At 38.6% G+C, this 17,559-nt stretch overlaps 2 protein-coding genes across 2 annotated transcripts in view; one reads left to right on the top strand and one right to left on the bottom strand.

The window, feature by feature from the left end:
* LOC106091357 (uncharacterized) overlaps window positions 1-17,559 on the bottom strand; it is a 134,841-nt gene that overhangs the window by 64,840 nt on the left and 52,442 nt on the right. The gene's annotated exons all lie outside the window — the stretch shown is intronic.
* Window positions 1,256-16,962, top strand: LOC106091351 (alpha-tocopherol transfer protein-like). Its single transcript, XM_013257843.2, has 6 exons — window positions 1,256-1,848; window positions 11,223-11,382; window positions 11,445-11,526; window positions 11,583-11,888; window positions 16,569-16,705; window positions 16,769-16,962. The coding sequence occupies exons 1-6, from the start codon at window positions 1,758-1,760 to the stop codon at window positions 16,803-16,805; spliced, it is 813 nt and encodes a 270-aa protein (XP_013113297.1). The 5' UTR covers window positions 1,256-1,757; the 3' UTR covers window positions 16,806-16,962.

The raw sequence follows: 17,559 nt of genomic DNA, 5'->3' as shown, positions 1-17,559 counted from the left end.
AAATGTGCCTTTTATGGGCCCAAAGCCTTAAATCGAAAGATCGATCTATATGGCAGATATATCCAAATCTGGACCGATCTGGGCCAAATTAAAGAAGGATGTCGAAGGTCCTAACACAACTCACTGTCCTAAATTTTGGCAAAATCGGATAGTAAATGCGCCTTTTATGGGCGCAAGACCTTAAGTCGAGAGATCGATCTATATGGCAGCTATATCCAAATCTGGACCGATCTGGGCCAACTTGAAAAATGATGTCGAAGGGCCTAACACTACTCACTGTCCCAAATTTCAGCAAAATCGGATAATAAATGTGGGTTTTATGGGTCTAAGACCCTAAATCGGAGGATCGGTCTATATGGGGGCTATATAAAGATATAGTCCGTTATAACCCATCTTCAAACTAATCTGCTTATGGACAAAAAAAGAATCAGCTCAATATCTCTATTTTTAAAGACTGTAGCGTGATTTCAACAGGCAGACGGACGGACATGGCTGGATCGTCTAAGATCTTTACGCTGATCAAGAAAATATATACTTCACAGGGTCGGAAATGGATAATTCGATGTCTAATAAACGGAATGATAAAACGAATATACCCCATCCTTCGGTGGTGGGAATAAAAATAAATCCTGCAAAACTGGGACTTATTTTTTTATGATAAAACCTGCAAAAACGCACAGGATTTAAACCCCATTTATACCAATCTTTAAATTCGGATTTAAGGCTCTCCTCAGCTGATTTTATAAAAGGAAAACAGATGATCGAGCCTTTAAATCCGGATTTAAAGAGCAGTGTAAACGGGGCTTTAGCACTTAAATCTCGAAAAGGCCATAAATCCGGATTTAGAGGCCAATGTAAATTTTAAAATAGTGAATTTTGTGGCATTAATTTGGGCTTTCAGTCATTCAAAAAAATAGTTTTTGGGCTTTATGACATCTTTTGGGTGATATGACATTTGTCGTTTTGTCGAAAATATTTTGACACTACGCCATTTTTCTACCCATTCGTCGTTAATGGGTTAAGACTGAAGGTTTCCTGAAGCAAAACTTCTTAGTTAGTTCTTAGTTGCAGATTATGATTTTGACAACTGCTCGGTTTGCATTTTTTGGCCTCTATAAATTGACCCACCCTTGTATTCAATCTTCATTTGAATTTTGTTACTAATTTTCTATTTAATTTTTTCATAGACATAAATAGTTCAATTTTAGCCAATCTACTCTATTATAATCTCTCTATTATAATCTATTTTAAACTTCTTGTAAGATTTATAAGCATTTTTGCCGTTAAAATACAACATTTTAATGGGCCAGTACTTAAATTTAAGATATGTCCCTGGCCTATTGCAGCTTTTTTATGCTTTATAACCATGGACGACAACAAGCTGGAGAAACGTGCTGTAGTGTTTAATGTTAATTACTACGTCACAAAATGCAAACCGGTTATCTGGGGGCACCAACAGATGTACAATGGGACGGTCTCTCCCACAGCAGTAAATCAAACCAATCCAACCAACCGGCCGCTGCTTATCAGCCAACGGCAACATCAAACTTTAGTTGCGATCGAGACATCAAACCGAATGGAAGCAAATTAGCGGTCGTACAAAATTTCAGGAGATAAAAATTAGAAATCAATGTTTATAAAAAGAAACTAAAAAAAAACAAACAAAAAAACAACGCGAATTTTAAAATCAAAATAAAATCGATTAATAATTTGAAATTTTTTAAAGTGATAACATAGTTGAACCCTCAACAAAAATCATGGAAGTAAAGGGCGATTTGGAGCAAGAGAAAATCATTGACTCTTTACAAACTTGGTTTGAAGAAAACGATAAATTGCCCAATAAAATAGGTAAGTTGAAGAGTAAACACTGGCAATTGTTTTACGCGATTGAAGTTGACCAATACAAAAACCATAACAAACCCAACAACAACAAAAACTTAAATAATATAATAGTACCGGTTTGGCTTCAATTTGGATTGGACTATTAGACATTCAACAACGGAAATTTACCATGACTGGCAGATTTAAATTAAGACTCAAGATTAAAACAAGATACAAATAAGTGGACACATGAAAGAACCAGCGACACTGTGATCCAGAGTGAAAAGCGCATTATTCAAAAGTTAATCGAATTAAGTTGCTTTATCAGCAGCAAAACATTTCTTTACTGGCCTTTATCAAAATCGTATGGGTGCAAAGTATATCGATGTATGTTAGTTTGTTGAAAGCATATTGTTGTGTGTACTGCTGCAGTCACCAGGAAGGTTATTCTAATAATTGTGTATGCGATCTGGATAATCTATTCAAAATCATAAATTTTACCTGTTAATGAATCAGCCATAAATTTCATAATTTGTTGTTTCGTCAAACCAAAAACATGTCATAAAAACATAAAAACCGAGGGGCAAAAGTCGGGCGGTGCCGACTGTATAATACCCTACCCCTACCCCAAAAGTACAATGTGGGACCTATATCCAATTCTGAACCAATTTTAATGGACTTCGGCGAGCAAATATGTTCAAACTGTAAAAACTACAACAAATGACAATAGTATGGCAAATTACTCAAAATCTGACGAACATATATATGGAAGCTATATCTAATTCTGAACCGATTTCGAGCAAACTTCTCAGATAATGTGGTAGTCGTCGAGGAAAGCGCTGTGCAAAATTTTGGCAAGATTGGTCAAACAATGCGCTTGCAGTGGCTCTTTGAGGTGAAAATCTGGCGATATATACATATATATGGGAACTATATCCAAATCTGAACCGATTTCTGAAAAATTCACCAGGAATATCGAGAGTCATAAGAAAATCCTTCCTGCCAAATTTCGAGTTAATTTGTTAACAAATGACAATTTTATTGCTGTATTACGGCAAATCGGACGAACATATATATGAGAGCTACATCCAAATCTGAACCGATTTCTATAAAATTCACCAGTAATATCGAGAGTCATAAAAAAATCTCTCCTGTTAACAAAAGACTATTCGAAATGGGGCCTGAATCCGACGATAGTCCACTGGCTCTACAGCAGCGTGATTAGACCAATACTTACTTACGCATCAGTAGTTTGGTGGACTGCAATGGAGAAAAAGTGCAACATAAGGACCATACAACAGGTTCAGGTTCATAATGACGATACAACAGGTTCAGAGAACATGTTGTCTTAGTATAGGCGGAGCGATTAGGACCAAGCCCAATTGGGCATTAGAGACTATTCTATGTATCCGATCCATTGACATACAGATTAAGTGTGAGGCAGCCACTGCGGCTATGAGACTTAAGGCGATGGGAGAATGGATTGATAATCGAAGCGACGATAGAAAACCTGGAAGGAAGGGAAGAGGTTTCCCATCGGATACCTGAGATGAACCTTGAACCACTACATTAAGAACCCAAGGACTGATATCTCTTTTAGACTGCCTGACCATAATACGGTTCTGCCTGTGAAGATCCGCGCGATCACGGAATCCGTGAAGTGGTGGGGTGGTGTTAACGCGAGGACGTCGAGTGTGAACATCTTTACAGATAGTGAAATTGCCATAAGGTCTGTAGCAACCAGTAAGGTAACGTCACGAACAGTCTTGCAGTGTAAGAAGCAGATTAACGATGGGTGTCGAGCCATAAGGGAGTAAGGGGGAATGAAAGGGCAGACGATTTGGCAGTTAAGGCCAGAGGACTGCCGTCAATAAACATGATTAACTCGAACCATTTCGGGTCGACACAGTCCGAGTAAAGGGCGTGGGCGACGAATTCGCATGCATTCCCTGTGGAACAGCGAAACGGTCGATAGGACGCCGAAAATCCTAAAGGGGGGATCCAGATCGTGAGAAGAAGAAGCGATTACCGAAAGGAAGTAAGAAGGAGGTCGGTATAGCTATTGCTATCATGACGGGACACATAGGACTACGAGCGCACTTTTGTAATATCGGTACGAAAAGTGATAGCATGTGTAGGGCATGCGGTGAAAATGATGAAACTTTGGAGCATTTCCTTTGCTATTGTTCGCATCTAACAGATACCGGCACTTAGATTGGGACACGTTACCAGACATGAACCACCTAAGGCGCACAACATGGAGATTACAAGCGCACAACAAGCAGATTACCACCTTAGGTTTATATGCATAGTGGCATGGAGTGGATTAATATCTGCACCCTCTTATCAACCTTACCTAACCTAACCTTGTGTCTCCAGGGTCTTCAACATGAGATTGGCATGTAGTCCTTGGTTAGTGAGTGACTCGGTGTATGTCCTGGCTTAGGTGTATGTCCATAGTGGTATGAGGCGGATTACTATCTGCACCCTCTTTCAACCCTACCTAACCAAACTTAGTGTCTCCAGGGTCTTCAACATGAGAGACTGATTGGCATGAAGTCCTTAGTTAGTGAGTGGCTCGGTTTCACCGCGTTCGTGATGAAAACCTGCTTACCTCCTGAAACTCACTTGGTATGTAGTCTCGCCAAACGCAGCTCTTAAAAATCATCTCAAGAATTCGTATGGCAAACAGTCTTGCCATTTGCAGGTAGTAAGCCATCTGGTTCCATTCATATGTGGGGCTCAACCGTATCATGCACAGTGTCGCTACAAAGGGACATCGATACATTCAAAGTAATGTCCGAGCAACCAGAGGAGTGTGTAGCAGCCAGTAGTTCGAGCGTCACAGAGCTAGACTCCGCCAAGGTTCTGAAATTTCTTGAAAAGTTCCCAAGAGGTTTCGGATCCTTGGAGAGCACCCTGCGAAACCTGGAGGAATTATGCACTCCCTTTCTCAACTCGCAAAATGGTAAGAAATATATATTGCCTTATCAGAATGAGTTCAGCGCATTAATAAGCAGGCCGAAGAAGAAAGTAGCAGGTGCCGATGGGTTACCAGCTTAATTATTTAAGACCGGAGGAGACAACATGTTGATGAGTTGAGATGAGCGTATGCATTAATTCTTCAGCTTAATCTGGTTAAAAGTATACATACTCTATGATTGGAGACCAACAAGGCAGCAGGAACCGACGAATTACCATCTAAACTATGTCAGGTTTCGTTCGAGCAACCAGGGGAGTGTGTAGCAGCCAGTAGTTCCGGTGTCTCAGGGCTAAAATCTGTCCAGGTTCCGCAATCTCTTGGAATGGTCCCAAGAGTTTTCGTATCCTTAGAGACCACCCTGCGGAACCTGGAGGACTTATGAACTCCCTTTCTCAACTCGCAAAATGGTATTAAATTTATATCACCTGGTCAGAATGAGTTCAGCGCATTAATAACCCGGCTGAATAAGAATGTAGCAGGTGCCGATGGGTTATCAACTGAATTATTTAAGATCGGATAAGGCGACATGTTGATGAGTTGAGATGATCGTATGCATTAATTCTTCAGCTTAATCTGGTTAAAAGAATACATACTCTATGATTGGAGAACAACAAGGCAGCGGGAAGAGACGAATTACCATCTAAACTATATACTATACAGTTTACGTCCGAGCAACCAGGGGATGTATGGCAGCGAGGTGTTCGAGAGTCTCAGGGCTAGACTCCGTCCAGGTTCTGAATTTCTTGTAATGCTCCCAAGAGTTTTCGGATCCTTAGAGACCACCCCGCGGAACCTAAAGGACTCATTCACTCCCCGTTCTCAACTCGCAAAATGGAATTAAATGTACAATATATCGCCTAGTCAAAATGAGTTCAGCGCATTAATAAGCCGGCTGAAGAAAAAGGTAGCAGGTGCCGATGGGTTACCAGCTGCGTTATTTAATACCGGGGGCAACATGGTGATGAGGCGTATGCATTAACTCTTCAGCTTAATCTGGTTAAAAGAATGCATATGCTACAATTGGAGAACAAGGCAGCAGGAATCGACGTTTTTCCATCTAAACTATATCAGACGGGACATGACTTAAGTTCGTCTACGCAAGTTCGTATGGCTAATAGAACGCATACCCAATGTTTGTAAGCTCAGCATACTAAGTACACATGAAGGGAGACCAGACATTACGTTTCAATTACTCAAGAAAAAGTCTCCTTTCCAGCGCATACAGTGCGATATTTCAACAAGGCAGCAGGTGCCGACGAATTACCATCTAAACTACATCAGACCGGACGTGACCTAAGTTCGTCTACGCAATCTGGCTAATTGAACGCATACCCGTTGATTTTAAGCTCAGCATACTAAGTACACATGAAAGGAGACCAGACAGTACGTATCAATTACACAGGAAAAAGTCTACCTTCTAGCGCATACAGTGTGACATTTCGATCGTTTTGCGAGAAGGGAATAGGACAAAAATATACTAGATATGTGGGTCTTAGCAATTAGGCTGTGGGTATGATAAATGCATCATAGATCTATTATTCACTCTTTGTCAATTCAAAAAAAAAAAGATCAAAGAAAGTCAGATAGACACCTGCTGTTACAAAGGAGAGCTACAAAGCTCTCCGATACAAAAGAGGTTGCAGACAGGGAGACTGCTTATCATGTGTTCTCTTAAATTTCTTGCTGGAGAGGTTTATACGGATAGTAGATGTGATTAGGTATGGCACACTATTCACAAAAGAAAACATACTGCTCGCCTATGCCGAAGATATTGATATTACGGGTCGGCCATCAAGAGCAGTAACTGTCCACTTTGAAAGGGTCGGTAAAGATTTCCTTACAGTGAGTCTACCAATGACAATAAATTTATTATTTATTATTTTAATTATTCTAAGGTAGATTTAGTTTTTGGCATATCATGTCACTTTGTCCCAAAGTCTAAAAATTATTTATTTTAATTATCTCAAAATTAAAACTACTTTTTTGTAAAATACAAACGACTGATATTGGTTGCAAAAAAAAAAAAAACAAAAACCTGATTTCCTAATTGCAGTTATTTTTTGTTTATTATATTCTACAACGTCTATAGAAATTCAAATTAAATTGTTATGCGTGAACAGAAGCAAGACCTTCAAACTTAATGACATACTAAGATTACTTATTATGGTAGTACCTTCTTCTTTCAAATATTCCGTTTAAAAATAAAAATCTTTCCATTTATTTTGAACCTGTTGGAAAAAAATTAAATTATACACAATTGATCGTGTTTTGTATAGTACTTATAAAACTTGTTTATTTTTTAATTATAAGCAATTTTTGGAGTATATAACAAGAAAGCAGGGTAGTTGAAAATTCAATATATACCTATTGTAGGTAGAAGTAAAAGTTTTGTTAGTAATTTCAGTCACGTCTGATGTGTTCTATATAAAATCTGATATGACATGCAAACATACATACTTTAATTTCTAGCGCACAACGCTTTAAATCAAGTCAGCCAAGCCTTTAAGCTATCCTATCCCATTAAGAAACTGGAAAACTTTCCACACAAGTCTTTAATATCAAATAGTGCTGCTCAACAGAATTTTAAAACCATGCCTAGGCATAATGTATTGGCAGAAATTTTAAAAGTTCTTGCATTTTTTGAGCTTTGCCATAAGTTTACTTCCTTTACCCATAAGTGATAGTTTAGGCTTGTAAACAAAATTTGTCAATTTTTATGATCTATAACCCATTGAAAAAAAAAAAAAAATAAAACAATATAAAAAAAATCCTATACACACTTCTGTTATCACAGAATTATATTTAGATTTCTATGCCGCACACGTTTGAATGAGCTTAACATAGTTTTTTGCATGAATTTGTTCAGTTTAAGCTTATCTTCTTCATTATGTCGTATACCTTTACTGATTATTCTACCACCGCCCAGAGCTCTTACGAAACGTGCAAAGAAAACATATTCGATAATCAATAAAACAAGTATAAATGGACAATAAACAGAAGTAAGCTTTGATTTTTGCTTAAGTTGGCTATTACAGTCCGAGATGTCTTTCTCCTCTTGATCTTTTACTCCAAGTTTTGGTCATTCTGTTCTGTGTTTACTTTCAGGTTCATATTCAAATGATTTTTCGCTGGGACTTCTTTATTCGTTAATCGTTGTATTTTGGATACATTCAACTAAGCTAACGGCGCACAGTGGTCTTTCTAATGATGCCCCAAAGTATTTTGGCATATGTATGTTTTTATACCCACCACTGTAGGATATACCCCCTGTATATTCATTTAGTCATTCCGTTTGCAACACATCGAAATACCAATTTCCGACCCTACAAAGTATATATATTACGCATCGTCGTAAAATTCTAAGACGATTTAACGTATGTCTGTCCGTCTATCCGTCTATTCGTCTGTCCGTCTATCCGTCTGTCCGTCTATCCGTCTGTCCTTCCGTCTGTTGTAATGACTCTATAGCCTTCAAAAATTGGGATATTTAGCTGAAATTTGGCCATGATACGTCTTTTTTATGCACGCTGGTTAAGTTCTTGAACGGGCCAAATCGGACCATATTTGGATATAGCTGCTATATAGACCGATTTTCCGATAAGATTAGACCCTTAATGCCCATAAAAACTTCATTTTTCATCCGATTTTCCTGAAATTTTAAACAGTAAGTAGCTATGGGCATCCCGACTTCTGACACAAATATGGTTTGGATCCGACTATATTTAGATATAGCTGCCATATAAACCGATCTCCCGATAAAGAGTCTGAAGCCCATAAACGCTTTATTTATTGCCCAATTTCGCTGAAATTTGGAATAGTGCGCAGTTTTAAGCCTCCCATTATCCGACCCAAATATGGTACAGATCGGACTATATTTAGATATAGCTGCCCTATAGACCGATCTCCCGATAAAGGGTCTGAAGCTCATAAACGAAGTCGGATAATAAATAGGGCTTATTTATTATCCGATTTCGCTGAAATTTGAAATAGTTGGCAGTTCTAGGTCTCCCGACATCCGCCCCAAATATGGTTTGGATCGGACTATATTTAGATATAGCTGCCATATAGACCGATCTGCTGATAAAGGGTCTGAAGCCCATAAAAGCTTTATTTTTTATCCGATTTTGCTGAAATTTAAAACAGTGAGTAGTTTTAGGCCTACCAACATCTGACCCAAATATGATTCAGATCTAACTATATGTAGATATAGCTGACCTATATATCTACATTGAAAGACCGATTTTCCGATAAAGGGTCTGAAGCCCATAAAAGCTTTATTTATTGCCCAATTTGGCTAAAATTTTAAACAGTGGATTACTTTCAGGCTCCCGACATCCGCCCCAAATATGGTTTGGATCGGACTATATTTCGATATAGCTGCCATATAGACCGATCTCCCTATAAAGGGTCTGAAGCCCATAAAAGCATTATTTTTTATTCAATTTCAGTGAGATTTGAAACAGTGAGTAGTTTCAGGCCATCCGCCATCCGACCCAAATATGGTAAAAATAGGACTGTATTTAGATATAGCTGTCATATAGACCGATATACCGGTTAAGGGTCTGAAGCTCGTAAAAGCTTAATTTATTTGTATGTTGTTGAAATTTGAAATACAAAATTCAACAGTGACTTATATTTATAAGACCACTCAATGTCCGTGCCGAATTTGGGTGCATAAGTTATCCAATTTTCATCGGATTGTGACGAAAGGGGGTTTACATATATACCCGAGGTGGTGGGTATCCGAACTTAATGCCTTTTTACTTGTTTTTTTTTTTTTTGTCAACTGATCCTCTAGCTTTGATCGCACTCAACCTCGACCTCAAGTATCGTCTCAGGTATCCCATCGGAAACCTCTTCCCTTCCTTCCGATAGGAAACCTATCGTCGCCACGATTATACCGCGATGGTATGACCTGCTCCTATTCTCATAGTTAGGAGTTTCATAGTCGCAGTGATTGCCTCCGACTTAATGGGTATGTCTATGGGTTGGATATCTAGAATAGTCTCGAGTGCCTTAGTGGGCGTGTTTCTCGTCGCTCCGCCTATGCCAAGTCAAAATGTTTTCTGAACCTGTTTTATAATCTTAAAGTTGCACTTTTCTCCATCGCGGCCCACCAAACTACTGAGCCGCAACTAAGCATTGGTCTAATTATGCTTCTGTAGAGCCAAGCCCCATTTCAAGCCTGCGGCCCATCTACATAATGGCCAACATCTGTGAACCTTCTCGGTACGCTCCTGAATATGACACTTCAAGTTCAGTTTCCCGTCCAAGATCACCCCTGAGTATTTGACCTTGTCAGATATCGAATTCGATCTATTGAGGAAACGTGGTTAAGACCCCTAGGTCTAGCCCAATCGTATGACATCTGTAGGACCCTTTCGGCCCTTCTGCATAGCTGATTCGGATCCTTACCCTTTAGAAGTATTATAACATAGTTCAAAACCCTCATCAGGCAGCATCCGTAATAGGTTATTTATGATGGCCACTCATAGAAGTGGCGATAAAATACATCCCTGTGGCATGCCCTATGGCTCTCTCTTCCTTATATTTATGTCTTGGGTTGGGATCCACAATTTACCCACCTATTCCTTAGCATATGGTTTATCCAGACTCTAAGATCCTGGTCCACCCGGTACTGGACTAAGGATTGGAACAGTGTGTCGGTCTACACATTGTTAAAAGCCCCTTCGATATCAATGCAACCACCAATGTGTACGTCTTGGCATCGAAGGATTATTCTATTTTATGCACAACCTCATGAAAGGGCAGTCTCCACCGACTTTCCCTTGACATAGGCATGCTGTTTAAATTTGAGCAGTTCGCAGGATGTCCTTCTCTTTACCATGGTGTCAATAAGTTGCATGGGTTTGAGTAGAATGGACGAATGGCTTATAGGTCTGTAGGCCATTGGTTGGGTATAAATATCACCATTGCCTCCTGCCAGGCTTTCGGAGCATAAGCAAGTCCACGCTGTGAAAATACAGTTCAATTTTCGCGTACTCTTTCCAACATTTCGGGCGGTATTTCACTAATAAATGCTTTAATACTATCTTCCAATGCGTCAATTGAAGCAGGCTTGTCTGTATAGACATGAGTTTTAACATAGACATGGCTAAATCGTCTTAAAATGTCAGGACTTGTTTGTTGTGTCTCAGATGAATATTTCGATGTGCTACAAACGGAATGATGTTACAAACGGAATGGTGGAGGATATAAAAATTGTAATTAATAGGGTTGCCTATATTTTTCATAGAAATTTCTTCTTTAGAGAAATTTTCTCTAAACTTTGTGTTAGAGAAAATTTTATAAAAATTAACATTTTTTTATTGTTGGAAAATTTCATGGAAACTTCGTATTATAAGAAAATTTCGTAGACATTTTTAATGTGTTTCAAACATTTTTTTTAATTTTTCAGATCGTGTCCTCCTCACCCGCTTCTATTACTGCATGCAAAAAGATGTAGAGAAAACCCAAAAGTTACTCGAGACAAATTACTCCATGCGATTTGACAACGCCTACATTTTTGCAGATCGTGATCCCACGGATGAAGACACCGAAAATACACTTGCCTTTGCGTAAGTTACTTGTACCATGGAAGAGCTGAATACTTTTTCATTCGTCGTATGTTTTCTTGCAGAGACATTATTCCACTGCCAGGTCTGACGCCGCAAAGTTATCGTGTAATGATACATCGTATAAACAGCTCAGATCCAAAAATGGTAAACAGTCCCTTCTTGAAATGTAAATAAATTTAAATGTGATATCCAATCTACAGATCCACCATGCCCAAGACACCAAGACTTATATGTTGCTAGCCGATACACGTTTTAGTCTTCCCGATGCAGTAATCGATGGCGTGCCTGTGCTAGCTAAGGGCGATGTTCATGTAACTGATATGGCCTGCCACACCATGGGTCATATGCGTCAAATGTCATTTAGAGTTCTACGAGCAATGGTTAAATTCCTGCAAGAGGCCTATCCCATACGGATAAGAGCCATTCATCTGATCAACTGTCCATCGTATATGAATAAAATTATGTCAATCATTAGGCCCTTTGTAAACAAAAGGGTGTTTGAGGTGGTAAGTTGAAATTCATAACTAAAAGAAAATCATTAAAAAAAACTAAATTTCTAGGAAATTTACTCTAAGAGCCAAATTTCTCTGAAGACAAAATTTCTATGAAACTTTAATAAAATTTTCTTTAAATACAAAATTTCTATGAAATGCTCTAAAGACAAAATGTCTCTGGAGTTTCATGACTCGGATCTTCCAAGTTAAAAGTTTAAGTGTTTTTAAACTCCCATGTCTCCTCTCTGCCCATCATTCTACCTTGGTCGTCTATTTCGTTCTTTGCTACTTCTAAACTTACCTAAAATCGCCGTGGACTAAAAGTCATATTAAACATAAACAAATGATAAATCATCCTATTTCATTATAACTCCACTACCATATCCATAGTTATACCAAATAGTCTTGTCTGGATCACATTATATTCAGGACCCAAGACCAAGTAAATCAGGCAATAAATCCGCTATTTGTTGGATTAGGAACCTAAATTGCTACATCGGTCTATATGGCAGCTATATCTTTATAGTCGGATCTGGATCATAATTGGATCGGATGTCGGAAGGCTTAAAACAACTGACTACCTCAAATTTCAATGAAATCGGATAAAAAAATAAAGCTTTTATGGGCATATATTGGCAGACCCTTAATCGGCAGATCGGTCTACATGGCAACTATTGGGTTGCCCAAAAAGTAATTGCGGATTTTTTAAAAGAAAGTAAATGCATTTTTAATAAAACTTAGAATGAACTTTAATCAAATATACTTTTTTTACACTTATTTCTAAAGCAAGCTAAAAGTAACAGCTGATAACTGACAGAAGAAAGAATGCAATTACAGAGTTACAAGATGTGAAAACATTTGTCAATGCCGACTATATGAAAAATCCGCAATTACTTTTTGGGCAACCCAATATATCTATATGCCATCTATATATAGTCCGATCTTAATCATATTTGGGTCAGATGGCGGAAGGCTTAAAACTACTCTTATATTAAAATTTGAGCGAAATCACACATCGGTCTATATTGCAGCTATATCAAAATACAGTCCGAACTGAACCATATTTGAGTCGGATATCGGGAGGCTTAAAACCACTCACTGTTTCAAATTTCAGCGAAATCGGGTAATAAATGCAGCTTTTATGGGCTTCAGTACCTTAATTGACAGATCGGTATATATGGCAGCTATATCTAAATATAGTGGGATCTGAAACATATCTGGGTCAAATGTCGGGAAGCTTAAAATAACTCACTGTTTTAAACTTCAAAGAGATATCTCTACCCATTGTCACACGGCATATTTTTTACTGTTTTTTTTTTATATCCCACTGTGCACTGCGCAAAAAAAAAATTTTTTTTGTTGTCGCCGGGATTTGAACCCATGCGTTCTGTGCTTTAGACGTACGCTTTTATATGTGAAATATATCAGATTATGGACCGATTTGGACCATACTTGGCACGGCTATAGTCATAGCAAAACTTTACGTGCAAAATTTATGACCAATAGGAACATTATTGCGTACGCCCTCTAGAGGCTGAAGAAATAAAATTGGGAATTCGGTTTATATGGCAGCTGTATCAAGTTATAGACCGATTTGGAGCCATAACTGGCACTGTTGTTGGAAGTCGTAACAAATCGTCACTTGCAAAATTTCAACCAAATCGAATAACAACAGCGCCCTCTAGGGGCTCAAGAAGTTAAACAGCAAATCGGTTTATATGGCAGCTATATCAGGTAATACACAGTATTGGAACCTTAGCTGGCAATGTTGTTGAAACTCAAAACAAAACACCCCTTACAAAATTTGAGCCAATTCGAATAAGAACTGTGCCCTCTAGAGGCTCAAGAAGTCAAGCTCCGAGATCGGTTTATATGGCGATTATACCAAAACATGGATCGATATGACTTGTGTATAATCCCTACCGACCTAGTCTAGTAGAACGCATTTGTACAAAATTTCAGCGTCTAGCTTAACTCCTTCGAATGTTAAAGAGCTTTCCATAAACAGACAGACGGAGGGATATAGCTTAACCGAATAAAATGTCAAGACGATCTAAAATATGTATACTTTGTTGGATCTCAGATCAATATTTTGTGTGTTACAAACGATATGACGAAATAAGTATACCCCCATCCAATGGTGAAGGGTAAAAAAAATGGGTTTAAAAACTATGCGCCAATAAAGTATGCCAAAAGAAACTCTAATCGATGAGAATTTCCTACAGTCAGCCAATTAAGGCCTCTGCAGTCCAGAGAGTCGAGAGCAAGGCGATGGACAAAAGGTGCTCGTTAATCCCTAACTGATCTTCATCCCCTTAGGCAAACCCACCAACAGTCCGTTTTCCCATGGCAAACGGTTGCTCTTACCGGATTGAACCGATGGGGTCCTCCATCAGCAAGGGCTGCCGCCTCAGCGCACAACACACCGCTACAACAACAACAATCAGTGTCCAGCGCATCGTCAACTATCTAATATTGAAAAGTTAAAACCTCTATCACAAACCCGGAGTCAGTTGCCTATTTTGAGTCTAGATAAATGTCATATATACCGAAGGTCCAGAAAAGAGCGGGTTGTCTTCGATCACCTCTCTGCCTTCCACCATCTTCATATTGTCCAAGACCTGTTTATGAAAACACTTCTTACATCTGAAGAACTATACCAGGTCTGTGTCTCTGATGCTTATACCAAGCTCTAAAATTAGCTAAATAAGCAGTATTTTCTGTTGACAATGGGAAAGCAGCCATGACTGCTGCGTTAGCAGGTATTTGACCGTTGTTTTAGCAAATATTTGATTTTTTAACCACAAAATCTGTAAAAAAATATTAAGTTTACATGGTGACAAACCCATCATAAATGGAGCAGCAGACATTTTCAGCAAACAACAGATTTTTTAGCAGTCTTCTGCTATTCTAAAATAGCAAACATTTTGCTTTGGGTGTATAACAGTAGGATAAGTTAGGTAAGAATGTCCGTCCTTTATAGACTCACTTAGTCAATTTTAAGTCCACAGTAACGACAGACCAAGGCCCATGGTGGCCCGAGCACGCTATTAACTCGGCTATCAGGTGCCTAGTATAACAGTTAGGTTATTTTAGGTTTACGTGGCAATCCGCCATCAGACTCACTTAGACCTTTTTGTCCATTGTGATACCACTGGAACAGAAGAAGGAAGATGCCTTCTAGTTCTTACCATCGAATCGTCCAGATCGCTTTAAAAAGCCCAACAATTTGCGAATGTTCACATCTGCTAATCAGACAGGTTGTCAAAGAAATGGGAACTCCTTCTGACTGATAGTGCGGGCCACACACAGAAGGTGTTCTATAGTCAAAAGTCGTTACTGGCAACCTTCAGTCTGTCAGCATGTTTTCCGATTAGACAGTGAGATGTCATGACGGACACAATGACTGAGACGTCTGTTCTTGCCAGTGGCAGACAGCAAAGCGGTAGACCTCTTCAAGTCTAGATTAGGCCAGATAGTGAATATTGAACTGTTCAGCAATCTCGTTGAAAGATCTGCTACAGACGAGGGAGGTTTTAGTGATCAGAAATACGTTCTCCAGGGATTTAATGGCTGCCTGGCTGTCTGAGAAGATATTTATGCCAATCGTCGTAATGACGTTATATCTTAGCCATTCGACCACTTCCTTAATTGCAAGATGGTGTCGTCCTCAGTGCGACTGTGATGCACAAACAAACCAACCTTTGGATCCGGTTGACTATTGAATAGAAGATGGACTTTTAAAACACCGTCCACCAGACCACAACACCATATAGCATTATAGATCTGACATCTGCAGTATATACCCAATACATGATGCGCTGTTTAAACCCCCAACTTTTGCCAATGGCGCCCTTGCAGGTGTATAGGGCAAGAACTGCCTTTTCCAAAATGTTAGATTTGAAGTTCAATTTCCTTTCCAGCAAAACACCCAGGTATTTTGCGCTTTCTGTAAATGGAACATTCCTCCCCCCCAATCAGGCAGGCGTAACTGTAGATAACTTGTATCTTCGGCTAGTATAACAGTAACTATTGCTCAAATAGCATAAAATTTAACTATGAACAGATAATCGACAGCGCTATTGCTATTATCAGCAGATTTTTTTCTATGACTATAGAGAAAGAATTCAAAGAAGTTTTTACTAAAGCCACACCAGGAAGGTCAAAGCAGATGGAAGTCTAATTGATACATGTCTTGCTAAGAAGGTCGAATCCGAGTATTTCAATCTGGTACGGCAAGAGTTAGAAAGGCCATGAGATGTCGGCATAAGACTTCTTGAGGGGACTCTGTTTGGATGCAGCAAAATGATTGCAACAACCCAATAAAATATCCCATAAAGCGAGAGAAACATTAAAATGGCTGCGAACATGTCCCAATACTTTGGGAATTGGTATCCGTGTTAAGTTTGTTATGCTACAAAGCGGGGTTCATTGTAGGCCTATGGTCTGCTCTACGGAGTTCGGACCCATGCATAATTACACCCTAATGGCTGCCTATCAGGTCGGTGCTCAATCTCCCGATTTGACTTCTTGGGCCACTAGAGAACTCAATTATTATCCGAAAACATTCAAATGAAATCCAAAGTTGAGGATATTTTAGATGCGTCCGAGCCGAACTTACTCCACTTTTACTTGTTTTCATTCGTTTCTTGCTCATTATTGAGAGCTTAAGAGAATTTTCTCCTCTTTCAGATGCATTTTCACACAGATGGCTTGGATGGTCTCTATGAACACATACCAAAAGAGATGTTGCCAGAAGAATATGGCGGTAATGCAGGCACAATACCAGAATTAAAGAAAAAAGTCGTTGCAACTATGATGGAAAAGAGGTATGATAATAACATTTATTAGCATTAACATATTTCTAATTTTTATATTTTCAACTTTTCCAGAGACTATTTAATGGATCCCGATTACTGGTCGAGGTAGGCACTATGGCACTGTTAAAAGGATTTTGTGATACCCACTATTGCTTGACCTGAATAGTATTTATGTAGTTTAGCTAAAATAGTTGATGATGAAGTTGATGACATATGATTTTATAAAAATTATATATAAATGGTTTCTCGTTATTAAAACAAATGGTTAAAAGTTAAAAAGAATAATGTCGAGTTTTTATATTTTTTCTAAAGAAACCATATTTTATTTCATTCCTTCGAAACATGTAATTCAAAGCCATCAGGCCCATAAAGAACCCTACGGGAAATGGGACAGGACCCAAACCTGTCACGGGATAGGTCCTCTCGTCCCCTTACATGAAAAAAACCTATCACTTTTATAAGGGTTTGTCGAAAAAAAAAAATGAAAAAAACCTATTTTATAAGGGTTTGTCGCTCGAGATGACGAATTGCCACCATTGTAAAACCGTAGGATAGGTTCTGGGACAGTTCGAAAAGGATAAGTGTACTTACTTAGCAAATATATTTAACGGATAAGCAATATTTAACAATAATTAAGCGACTTTTTAAAAAATAATTAGGTTAGATTGAAAAGGGGGTGCAGATCTTAATCTGCCACATGCCACTATGGACATACACCTAAGCCAGTAATCGGCTCTAAAAGCTAAAAAGTAATCTCTAAAAAGAAAATTTTAAGTTAGGAATTCCGTGCTACTTACAAAATTCTTAATTGTTTTCAATGCCACTCCCCTAAGTTGGTTCATGTCTGGTATTGTGTCTCCACC

The sequence above is a fragment of the Stomoxys calcitrans genome, chromosome 4, assembly GCF_963082655.1.
Source record: "Stomoxys calcitrans chromosome 4, idStoCalc2.1, whole genome shotgun sequence".
Classification (NCBI taxonomy): domain Eukaryota; kingdom Metazoa; phylum Arthropoda; class Insecta; order Diptera; family Muscidae; genus Stomoxys; species Stomoxys calcitrans.
Note: the sequence above shows the minus strand (reverse complement) of the source record. Positions and strands in the feature narration are given on the sequence as shown.